Here is a 12,666-nt window from a genome sequence, read left to right as displayed (position 1 = left end):
AGAAATTAATGTGTACTGAATATCCTGTCTATGTGCATTTGTCATTTTTGCAGACATATCTCAAATAAATGGTACAGACATTAATAGTGGTTCTCCTGTCGATATATATACAGGGTGTTTCAGCGAACACTTTCAAAAATTCTTAAAGGTTGCCTATGGCAGATAGCCCAATTCTAGTTCATGAGCTGGTGCACTCGAAGAGGCGGACATTACTTGCACAAGAAATTGAAAGGCATAATCGAATGATTAACAAAAATTCACTAATTAAGTTTTTAATTACCTGATGGCCCATATTGCAATTTACAAATTGTAGCCGTGGAGTTCCCAAGGGAACTTTGCGGAAAATTGCATTGACGTTCCAGTTGGTGCTTCAATGCAGAAAGCGACGTTTTGTTAAGAAACTAACTGGAACGCCAATGCATTTCTCCGCAAAGTTCGGGAATTAATGTCTCGAATCTGGTGTCATCCCGAGAAATCGTTCCAAGTGGATCCGCCTTGCTAACTCCACAGCTACAATTTGTAAATTGCAATATGGGTCATCTGGTAATTACTTAAAAACTTAATTAGTGAATTTTTGTTAATCATTCGATTATGCATTTCAATTTCTTGTGCAAGTAATGTCTGCGTCTTCGAGTAGCACCAGCTCATGAACTAGAATTGGGCTATCTGCCACGGGCAACCTCAAATAAATTTTGAAAGTGTTCGCTGAAACACCCTGTATATATATATATATATATATATATATATATATATATATATATATATTTTTTTTTTTTTGTCAAGGCCATTCGCATTTTCTACCTCTTCAAGAGGGGAAAAAAAAATATCTAGTAACATTAAATTTCAGAGCAGGGAATTCAGACTGTTCTGCATTACACGTTACTAAACATCTGATCACACTTACCCTGACTAGAAAGGTCCCTCTGCACCCTCACAAGGTGAGCTCCCTCAGTCGTGTGTGTATGATCCGACTCGTCGCCACTGTGCTGGTGGTTGTGGTGGCCATCCACAACAGCATCCACCACATCGCCGTGAATGTGGTTAGCATGGCGATTCACAAATCCCACATTAGCACCTTCTGGCCGGTGGGCAGACAGGTCGTGATCTCGTATGGTGATGCGTGCCAGGCCGAGGTTCTCGAGGAGGTGCTCGAAGCCTTCAAAGGTCATCTGCCCGTCGTGTCCATACTTGTCAAAGAGCTTGCGCAGGAAGTACTCGTGGTCGCGGAAGCGCTCGGGCGTCTCTTTTGCCTCCAGCGATGGCACCGCACTCAGCACGCACAGGAATATGTGACACCAGAAACACATGGCTCGGTAGCACTGTCCCACACATGCAGGCATGGCAGTGGAGAAAGAGAGAGAGCATGAAAACCAAGTAAATAATGAGAGGGAATGACGCAGGAAGTAAGCATCGACACATCAGGAATAAAGTTTGTGCAATTAACTAGACAGAAATCTACTTAGTGATGTTATAGTCTCTGGACTCCACAATTGGAAAAAACAAAGCCTGCTCAATGACTAGAGTACTTGCTAGTAACAGTTCAGCACAAATGTGATAGAAGGCGCAGTAGTTATAAAAGACAGATGGAAAATATGACTGAAGCAGTCGACATGTACACGTCATCTGCAACCTTCCTTCTAGTCAAAAGGAATTGACTTTCCCTGTTCCACAATTGTTTGACCATCAGTGTGTCTACATTACATAATAGTAGCATGAAAAATTTGCAGAGAAAAATTTGCATTCGAGCTGCGCAATGAATATCTGCAAATAATAAAAAAAAATATTGCTTGCAAACTTCCCTTTTATTTTTTTATTATTTAGGATACTGAATGGTTTTGAAGCATGGTTAATACACCTGTCTTTCCCTTAAAAATTATGCTTTGATGCACTTGCTGTAGCTAAATCTTTCCAAAATGCTTCTGCGTTACTGTTAAACTAGCCTTACAGCTTCAGTTAATGCATCAGTGCAAATTATGCAGTTGAAGCCACGAATCTTGCATTTTGCAAATATCTGCAAGAAGGGATGTGAGAAATTCTGCTAATAAAAAAACACTGTAAACTTACATGGGTACTTCTGTGATGCCTTGATTTCAGAACCTTCAACAGTCTTTGTTTCCTTGCCTAAAACAAGAAAGTATAAACATGATAAATGCCTCAAAGAGCCACAACTGATGAAGTAATAGTAACTCTGAAGGCTCAGGTTGAACCATCCCGTGACAAACCCACATATAAAAATGAATGCTTAACTATTTTATTTATGTTTTTAACTATGTATTAATAGTTTTCCCAACAGATGCATATATCAATTGCAGAAGAGACTTATTTCCATGGAAACATTTAGCCGTCACAGACATCACAGCTAATGCAGAGAACATTTAAATCTGTTTTATTGGCAGGTTTGGAAAGAAGCTTTGTAAACAAATGAAAAGCATGGCTATTGCACCAAGTGTTTCATATATGACCAATGTTTCTGCACAAGTAAACCAATTATATAGGTTCAACTCAAAGCCACAGCAGAAAACTTTTAATGACAATGTAGTACATATAGGACTGGCAGCCTAATGGCAGACCTTGAGCACGATTGTGGAAGCAGTATGCCCAATCTCGTGCAAGTGTAGTGTGTGCGACTTGCGCGCCCTTTTTTCAGCTTTATGAAGTACATACAAATTTGCTAAACAGTGTGCAAGGTTTGCATGCACCTGACAAGAATGGTTGCCGTGTCCCGAGGATGTATTGCTGCTTGGCATTCGAAAGTGCAGAAGATTAAGAACAGCTGTACCCAACAACCTATAAAGATGCAGGGAAATCCCCCCCTGCCCCCGACTCCCTACGTGGCCTAGAAAGAGCCTGTAAAGGCTCCATACTTTTCAACTGTCGGTAGGGGTACTTGAGTGGTATTTGTGGCACCGTGTCATAACAATCGACAGCATTATCAACAAATGAAGTGCAAGTAGTGTGAAAGCTGAGGCTGCTTTGTCAGCTTTTGCATGCTTTGAATGACTGCTACAGCCTTTCACTAAATTTTACCAGCTTTGTGCTTGGACAGTGTTACTAACAGATCCACTTCAGGATCTGTGTGTACAATTGTACATGTAAAGGTGATGCCTCAAAAGCAGAAGCACAGATTAAAATATGAAGAGATTTAAAACATGTTGCATACACCTTGAGGCACTTCGATGGAGGCAAAATGCAAAAACGCCCATGTGCTTGTGTTGTAGTGCACGTTAAAGAACCCCAGGTGGTCAAAATTAATCCAGAGCCCTCCACTACGACATGCCTCATAATCAGAACTGGTTTTGGCACGTAAAACCCCAGAAAAAGGAAGATCGAACCTGTGCAGCCAAATTGAGCAATATGTCAAAAGCGTTTTAGGGAAATAAACTGGCAATGTTGCCTAAAAGTCTAACATTCAGGCCAATCAATAAACCACGTAACAGACATTACATTCAGTTTTAATTATGAAAGGCTTTCACACACTGTCACACAAAAGTTCCTTAGTGTCTGGTTCCACAAACATAAGTCATAGAACAAACATGCAGACATGCTTAGAACGAAATTAAGTAAGGCTGTTCCCTGCCTCTTTAAGTTGTCCCCTCTCATTCCATTATGGTTGAAAAAGAAAACGTACTCTGCGCTGTTGCACTCCCGCTTGTCTTATGGGACACTGGTGAGGGAAGCTACTGGCGACAAGAACTTCAACAAATTAGAAATTCTTCACAAGAATATCTTAAAACACTTTGAAAATTATTACGGCCATCCAAGAGAATTACCCAGGATTCCAATATTTATGAAACATTACATCCTTAAGGCTCAACAGATCCACGAGTACAAGCTACTGTTTTGTTCATATACACAAATAGACTTCACATAACATCAAAGAATCAATGTTGTCATAAATAAGCATTACAAAGGTTGAAAATATAAGTACCTGCCACAAAAGCTTTGTACAAAAATCATTAATCACTTACCTAGTGTCTGAGTTACCAGATCACACAAAGCAGAAAATAAAATGTGAACTCGGTGAACACAAATACAAACACCAAAACAGAAGCCTTCTTGTTAATACAATTTAAGATTGATGTGTCCCAATTTCTTGCCATTTTCCAAAGATTTTTTGTTTGTTTAACAGGGACATACATATATATGTATGTATGAACGAGAAGAAAGGAAATGGAAGGGCCCGATATTATTGGTCAGGTCATAAGAACCCAACAAGCAATGACATGAAGGAGAGCATAGGGGAAATTATTTTTAGTTCAGGGGATGAAAAAAAAAAAAAAAAAAAAAAGAACTGGCCATACATACGAGCTCTGTTAGAAAACTATCAGACCTTTGGCCGAAGAAAAAAAACTGGCATAACTGGAGCGTTGGAAACCTAGTCAACCTCAAAGTAGTCGGCTTGGAACTTCACACACTTCTGTAAGTGCTGCTGCCATTGTTGGAAGCATTCCGAGAAGGCCCTCTTTCGGATTGAAATTTAGCTCAGCTGTTGTTGCAGCCATAATGTACTCGCTTGTCTGAAATTGCGCTCCTTTCGATGGCCTCTTGATTTTGGGAAACAGCCAGAAGTCACAGGGGGCCATATCAGGAGAGTAAGCCTGTTGAACTACAGGAGTCTGGTTTTTCGCCAAAAAAGTCTGAATCAAGTGTGAGGAATGTGCAAGAGCATTGTCGTGAGGGATGCGCCAATTTCCTGTTGACCACAACTCCGGTCTCTTGTGCGGCACATCATCACGTAGGTGACGGAGGACATCCCTGTAGTACACTTTGGTGATTGACTGTGGTGCGTACTCGTGGTGTACCATACCGCGGGAGTCAAAGAAAGCAGTCAGCATCACTTTGACGTTGCTGCGCACTTGGCAGGCCTTCTTTGGTCTTGGTGACGTGGAATGCTTCCACTTTGACGACTGGGATTTGGTTTCTGGGTCATATCCGTACACCCAAGACTCGTAACCAGTGATTATGGTGTTCATGAAGTCGGGGTCACTGTTTGTGGAATCCAGCATGTCCTGTGAGACTTCAACACTAAGTTGCTTTTGGTCCACCGTGAGCAGCTTCGGCACAAATTTCGCCAGAACTCTCTTCATGGCCAAATTTTCAGTCATAATGGAATGTGCAGAAAAAGTGCCGATGCCCACCTCTTCCGCAAATTCTCAGATAGTCACATGACGGTCCCACATCATCACAGCATTCACTTCGGCAATGACCTGGTCACTTCGGCATGTTGATGGCCGACCGGAGCGTGGCTTGCTTTCCACCGATGTGCGGCTGTCTTTAAACCGGTTGTACCACTCCTTAATCTGTGTGCTGCTCATAGCATCATCACCGAAAGCCGTCCGACTCTTCCGAATGGCTTCCACTTGGCTGTCGCCCAGTTTCTGGCAAAATTTCATGCAGTAGCACTGCTCCAGTCGCTCCGTCATTTTCCTTGCAATAAAAAAAAACGACGAGAGCACTGCGCACCAACTCACTCAAACGCTGCATCTCAGCGACTGACGCTATCGGCAGGCAGGAAAAAATTTGCGCATGCGCAGGAAGGTTCAAGGTTGGCTGATGCAAGCGCGCTTGTTTCATATCCATCAGGTGTCAGTGAAGAAAAAGAAAGGTCGGATACTTTTCTAACAGACCTCGTATATATAGATGAGTGTGTGTGTGAGCAGCTGGAATGTTCAATGGACCAAACGTATTTAAAAGGGTGAGAAGCACAACCTCGCGTTGAGCTTTGATTTATTTGCTCAAACAACCGACCTTTATATATATATATTAGTCCCACATAGTCTTGTATTCATGTGCCATGACTTATGTATATTATACACATTTGTTACATTATTCACGGCCCCATAGTGGATATAGTACTTATTTGCTATGTGTGTTCCTACATTGAAAACATATCGATGCTGATAGCCACTGTATGCTTGTTTTTACTTTCATGTAGTCACTGATAATTCGTCATTAATTTTTATTTTCTGCTTGTGGAGAGGCCCTGTCAGACCTAATGGCCTTTGGCTTTCCCTCATTCTTCTGTAACAAAACAAATAATCTCTCTCTCTCTAAAAAAAAAAAAAAAAAACAGAATGTAGACACTGTAGTGTTTGCTACGATGTGTTTATCCAGTGGGCTCGCGCCTTCTATAGCTTATGGCAGTAATTTACATCCGGGATATTGATGAAGTTACTGGGTGTTTTCAGAGTGTGATGCATGTGAAATAGTCAGTTTAGTTCCCCTCCCTGACTATGACAGCTGAACTTGCTCTGTGAAGACCTGTAAAAATTTTTGGAATTACTGTTGGCACCTGAAGGCAATGTGTGCAGGTAGATCCATTTTTAAAGGGAACATCCAGGCAGCTGGCTCAGATCGGGCTAGTGATGTAGTTCCTGGGGCCTGCAAAATGCACTATGCAGGTACGTAGAAAACAGCCAGCGCCATCTTCGACATGTCATTTGCCACAAAGCTGGACGATGTCAGAGTTTTGTAGAGAGATTCGCCAATGCTCTGGTGACATGCGTTTCCTTTAACAATGGACCCACGTGTACACACATGCCTTGAAGGAAGCCAAAGAGAGCAAACGACAAAAAAAAAAAAAAAAGTGCACAGATAGACCTACCAGTCCACTGGCCGGTGCATGTCCTGGTCGACGCTGCTGGCAAAGGCCAGCCACGAGACACGCCTTCTGGCACTGGTTGGCCACCAGCTGGTGAAAGTCCTCCAGGCTGAACACCCTCATCCTCAACAATCTGCACACAAACACAACAATGCATGCCATGGTCACAGAACAGGTCTGAGTCAGTACTTAAGAATAAACAACATTTGAGTATGATGCAAAAATCAGCCTGGCACAAGTCAACCCATATCTTTTAATGCACTTGAATAGTGTTTGCACTGACTTTTACACTACATGTCTTCACTACAATGTCTTCAACTGCCCTATGAATTGCAGTGATTATGAACTTAGAAACGATAGAACCACCTTTTGTCACTGCCATTTTCAGTAGAGCCAGCTTCAGGAAATGTGTCATTCTCATACCAAGAGAGGGGAAACAGCCATTTCTGCAATGCTTTGAATGCTTCAGCCATACATTGGCAGATCCAAAAACCCCCACATCATAGCATGCTTTATAACTGTCGTGGTATATATTTTGTGCAGAAGATTTGTGCGCTGACAAAACAATGTGCAGTGAACTGCTTCACCCCTGTTTGGCTCTTTCTCTAATTTTCTTCGCATTCAGCCCTTTGTGCTAGTGTAAACTGCATTGAATAATGCGACAAGAAAAATGCCCAATTATCTGAGGTACCGCTACAGTAAGGTGCGGTAAAAATAGCCTAGGCTGCACTCGGGTGGTATCAACCTTGGCAACTTTTGGTGGTTTGGTTGGTTTGTGATAAAACCAAAATATCAGGAAATTAGTGACATTGCACTGCAGTAGTCTTGGCACAAAATTCAAAAATGAAAGCTTGCCTTCCAGCTTAACCTAACAAATACAATTGAAGGATACTCAAATAGAACAAGGATACTCTTCTCGTATAAAATGATGGGACGTTTAAGTGTCCCTTTAGAAAGAGGGCCTTCAGCCACGCGGCCTTGGAGAGAATATGGAGAGAGCGAGAGAGGGAAAAAAAAAAAAAAGTGCGTGCAAGACGTAACGACAGCAAACTATGCACCGGGCACAAGCACAGGCCGGACGAGCGAAAGTGGAGAGAAGGAGAGAGCTACAAAAAGCCGCGGTGGGTGCGCGGGGGTTGGGACGAGGCCCCGCAGTAGTGCGCGAACAGCAAAGAAAGAAAAGGGGCGCGGAAAAGAAAAGGCGAACGAGAAGTTGGCCGAGGCTGTCAACTCGACCCGCGGCAGTTGGGTGCCGTGCGCGTAGTACGTACTCTGCAGACGTTCCCCACCCGGTGACCGTGCGCAGCCAACGAGTGGCGTGCGTCTGGGCGCGAGCGCGGTACGACCGCGGTCTTGTCCACCTGTCCGTCCAATGGGGGCTCTCGCTGGAAGGTGCCGGGGGGGGGGGGGGGGGGGGGATGTGGCGTGCCGTTCAAGCCCTCCTCCAGACGCACACGAGGGATCGCGTACTGTTACGCGCACGCACGTCGACGACCGGAAAGGATGGCCACACGCGGACGCGAGTCGATACGGCGAGGGGAGGGTGTCTACTTTCGTCCGGCAAGAAGAGATGGACAGGAAGGCGTCGTCTTCGCAACGCGTCGACGCCGGGGAAACAGCAGCCCGTCGCGCTCACGACGACACCGGCGGTGGCTGGTGTGGTAACGGCGGTACGGCACGGCGCAATATGGCAGGGACAGGTGACGCCAACGACAGGCGACACCACGGTCGCGAACGCAGGCGGGCACCGAGAACACGATCGCAGGAAAGAAAAACGCGCGGGGATCTGACGCGCCCGCGGGGTCTGTCTGGGCGGCGGAAGCCTCTGCCACGGCTGCGCTGGCCTACATATGCGATGCGAATCGAACGGGCCTCACGAGAGTCTATATACATCTCGCGTCACCCTTCACCAGCGCACATGCAGACCGGCGGCGCTTTTCGGCATTGCGGGATATTCATTTCACGCTGACTGGCTGTAGATCTTTCCGCGCACGGCGGATGTATTGACTTGAGCGAAACCTTCGAGCGATGGGCCTTCCGCAAGAGGCTCCCCGCAACGTCGCCCTATGTTTCATTTCGGAGAATCGAGACTTTGCGAAATCCGCAGCAGCCATGAATACATGCGCGCTAGTCGGCGTGCACGAAAAATCAACGGCACTCGCCACATCGTTTCATTCGCAGAAAGCGCCAAGGGCGGCGCAACTGCCGCGACTGTTTTTATTTGGGAGTGAAAATAAGTACAGACAGCAAACCTGAGATCGTTTTTGAATCTGAGACTGCAGACTTCTCGCATTACTGCAGACGCAAGGAGTCGCGAATCCACGAATAACAACAATTAAAGGATCCCCCAACACGCAACGATTAGTAAATCGGTTTGAACAGACAATTAAGTACTAGCATTCTTTCAAAACTATATGTTTCGTTAATTTTGCGGATAGAGTAGGTTCGCGCGGTTTATAATAGGTTCATTAGAAGAGAAAACAAAGGTAAATGTACATATACGTATATGTCCCTGAATCCGCAGCGCCGAAAGTGGTGTGAGCCTGTGAGATCACAGTTTTTAATTAGTCATTGTGGCTCAGTGAAAGCTTTAGAAACCTGCTAAGTCGAGGTTATGGCTTTTACAATGCTATATGTATACAGTCGATCTTTCCTGCTTACCAAAATTATGCCTCACACTCAAAGTTCCTGTCTTTTTTTTTTTTTAATTGTGGGAGAGTAATTTAAAACAAAGTTAAGTTTAACTGTATTTATAACGTCTCTTTATTATCAGGATTTTTTTTTTAACAGCGTTAGAGTACCGAGTGTTGTACTCCATCAAATTCGTTTTGGTTTCATGCCGAACAGCGAGCTTACTACATGCAGTATACATGTCCCAACTATCATGCACCCAGATTTAAAAATATTGAAATGCCACGTAGCTAGACAGAACCAGGGTAGAGTTGTTTGCCGCCGCTTGGAGATACTTAGATTATTTTCTTTTTTGCATTCCGCCTAATTACATAATTATCTTCATAAATTAATCAACTTCTCAACTATTATAATTACATGAAGAGTGTCAATGATAAAATTGTAGAGCAACATGAAAAACTCCCGATACAGCTTTCTGTTGCTCAATACGTGCTGCATATAAGTGTTTTTCCGAGCGTGACAGAAGCCCGCGAATACAGGCCAAGTGCCCCGAGCAGCCAGTCGCGCGGCAATTTTGCGTGTATTCGCGGGCTTCAAGCACGTATTGAGCAACAGAAAGCTGTATCGGGAGTTTTTCATGTTGATCTACAATTTTATCATTGACGCTCTTCATGTAATTATATTTGAGAAGTTGATTAATTTATGAAGACTAATTATGTAATTAGGCGGAATGCAAAAAAAATAATCTAAGTATCTCGATCCAAGCGACGGCAAACAACACAACCTTGGTTCTGTCCAGCTACGTGGCATTTGCATATTGACACGTATACATGTTTATCTTTCGCCGATGGCCGCTTTCCACCGGCTAACAAATGTTAAACGTTATCGCTCGGCGCAGGACGCGCCTGTATCGGAAGTTTCTAGAACGTTATCGATGCTTCTTTCCGTTGCCTGTTTTGACCGACGCTTATGTTATCTGATTGTATGAGCGACGCGAATTGTCTAGAACTTTCTGGAAGACACGCGCGTACCAGGGATTATTCTGGAACCTTCGATGATTCAGGTATAAAAGCCGACGCGTTTCGCCGCTGATGACATTTTCGACGACCGCCGACTGTGTTCGCCGCTTTCGTTGTGCTTTGAGTGTAGCTTGCTTTTGTGGGCATAGGTTCGCCCAATAAAGAATCAGTTTCGTCATACGCAGTTTTACGACTGTTTACTTCAGCGTCACTACTACGTGACAATATTTTTAAGTCTTGGTACATGGTAGTTGGGACACCGTGTAGAGCTCTCTGAGATGATCGCAGCGTGTGTGTCGCATGGCGTATCACGGGTGCGCGAGGGCACACGCGCGCCAGTTTCCTCTATGCCAAAGACGCAGGAATGAAATGCGCAGAGTTACAGCATTTTATTGGCCGCTTCGCTTTACATATATTAAAAGGTATGCGTTGGATCTGCATGATTTTTCACTTTACATTCTTATTACACTCCGCGGTCGATCGACTGAGCCAATGACAAAGGGTGAAAAGAATGGAAAATGACACAAAACGTTAGACCTCGCACGCCACCGTTTTCGCTTGCATTGGCCACTCGGCACGCCTCGTGATATGATATGGAAAATTAAAAAAATTCTGGGGCTTAACGTGCCAAAACCACGACCTTATGAGGCACGCCGCATAGTTGGCCACCTGCGGTTCTTTAACGTGCACCCAGTGCACGCTACACGGGCGCGTTTTTGCATTTCGCCCCATCGAAATGCGGTCGGGATCGAGCCCGCCACCTCGATCGCCACTGGGCTACCGTGGCGGGTAAGGAAGGAAAATAAGATGGAACGTTATAAAGTACGGATCTATATATAGCCGTACTAACGAGGAGGGAGGTAAAGGCTGCGGAAATCGGCAAAACAGGGAATGGGAGAAATCCACGGCATATTTAGTTGCTCCCGGCCATAGCGATGATGGCCGCAGCAGAAGATTATTCGCTCTTTCTTGACGTCCTTCCGCGCGGCAGTCGCCGCTGCTTCGGGCGTTTGAAAGCGGACCGATTAAATGAAAAGGTTTAACGTCGCAAATCGACACGAACTATACAAAAGAGAGGGCGTGATCGAGCGCTCTGCGATTAATTTCGAACGAACTTGCGCCCGTCGCTCGACGGAGTTCGAAAATGCCGCAGAATTTTTATAAGCCAACCGCAGTTATTGCTCCACAAAGCGTACAAGCCACAGGGAGCTGAGATAAGATCGTAGCCGCGCTAAGCGAGCGTGCAAACAAATGACGTAAAATCGCTACACAAGTGCGCAAGCGCCCGAGTTCGCGGGAGATGCGAGAATACACGCGGCAAGTTATGAGAAAGCGAGATGCTGCTAAACATGCACAGTCACGCACAGTCACGACGTGCACGCGCAAGAAGACAGTTGCGGTACACAAACGAACCAAGTGACCTCCCCGACTCCCTGCTCGCAAAACACGCAAGTACGCACGCAGGACGGTACAAAACAAACGGTTGAAGAACGTGAGGGCCGTGACAGCCCCTGTTGGTGGGGCTTTCCCGGAAGGCAGCCTTGAACTGTGGCGCGGCCGCCCGCACAGCGCACAGTATACGGGCGAAAGGGCGCGGGGTGCCCTGACATGTTTTAAAGGCCGCACTGTGAACTCGACGCAGACAGCCATCCATTTGGAAACGGCCGCACGTACACGCCCGTGTACATCACCAGCGCCGAGATCATTCTTCTTGAAGCACGGACTCAACTCGGCCGAAATTAGGCGCCCATCCGAGCTGGCACCGCACTCCCACGCATTTGTCCTTCGAAGCGGACGCCCGAAAGGCGCACCCTTTTAACGCGCTACATTACCGAGAATGCGGCACGAGAAAAAAATCTTGAGAAGTTCAGCTGCGAGGGGCACAGGCGAAAGTCATTTTGGAAAAACCCGGCGCCCACGCAGGCCGAGATCAGTCGGAGTGAAAGAACTTGAGATCTGCTGTATATATGGTTGTGCTTGCGTGCGATGGCGCCAGTGGAGACCTGGGCCCCCCCCCATTCATCTTCGTGATTGCTTATAGCGAGAGTCGGCTGAAGGAAGGGGCTCGGACGCTGCGCTGCGTGGCATTTATGAATAGCGACTGAGCCTGCGGGCACCAGATCAATTGCGCACCCGGGTTTGACAGCGGCTGAGAGACTGCCACGCCATCTGTCATTCAACCGTACAAAAGTTATTTTTCACGGCGCTTGCGGCTGCCATAACCTCATGATAATAATTTCGTCTTACTCCGCCCTTAAACGCCGTGTACGCGCCGTGACTGCACAATTAACAAGAGAAAAGAGAGACTACCGTAATCTGCGCACTATATGGTCCACACACGGTGTGTAGTCCACGTGCAGGAACGAATTTCTGCAGGAAATTCTATTCCCACAATAACATTGTCGACCAGTACAA

At 45.6% G+C, this 12,666-nt stretch overlaps 1 protein-coding gene across 6 annotated transcripts in view; it reads right to left on the bottom strand.

The window, feature by feature from the left end:
• Window positions 1-12,666, bottom strand: part of LOC119456389 (zinc transporter ZIP10-like) — a 91,471-nt gene that overhangs the window by 25,116 nt on the left and 53,689 nt on the right. For 5 of the 6 annotated variants that reach the window (XM_037718112.2, XM_049669804.1, XM_037718118.2 and 2 more), the window contains 3 exons: window positions 6,605-6,734; window positions 2,065-2,121; window positions 905-1,319 (listed from right to left, as the gene is read on the bottom strand). In XM_037718112.2, the coding sequence (XP_037574040.1) occupies window positions 905-1,319; window positions 2,065-2,121; window positions 6,605-6,724 (592 nt within the window). In that variant the 5' untranslated portion in view covers window positions 6,725-6,734. Of the gene's footprint in view, window positions 1-904; window positions 1,320-2,064; window positions 2,122-6,604; window positions 6,735-7,872; window positions 8,009-12,666 lie in introns of those variants that run through there. The other variant, XM_037718117.2, reaches the window with a different exon arrangement.

This window comes from Dermacentor silvarum, chromosome 6 (genome assembly GCF_013339745.2).
Source record: "Dermacentor silvarum isolate Dsil-2018 chromosome 6, BIME_Dsil_1.4, whole genome shotgun sequence".
NCBI lineage: Eukaryota > Metazoa > Arthropoda > Arachnida > Ixodida > Ixodidae > Dermacentor > Dermacentor silvarum.
This window is presented reverse-complemented; position numbering and strand designations above follow the sequence as displayed.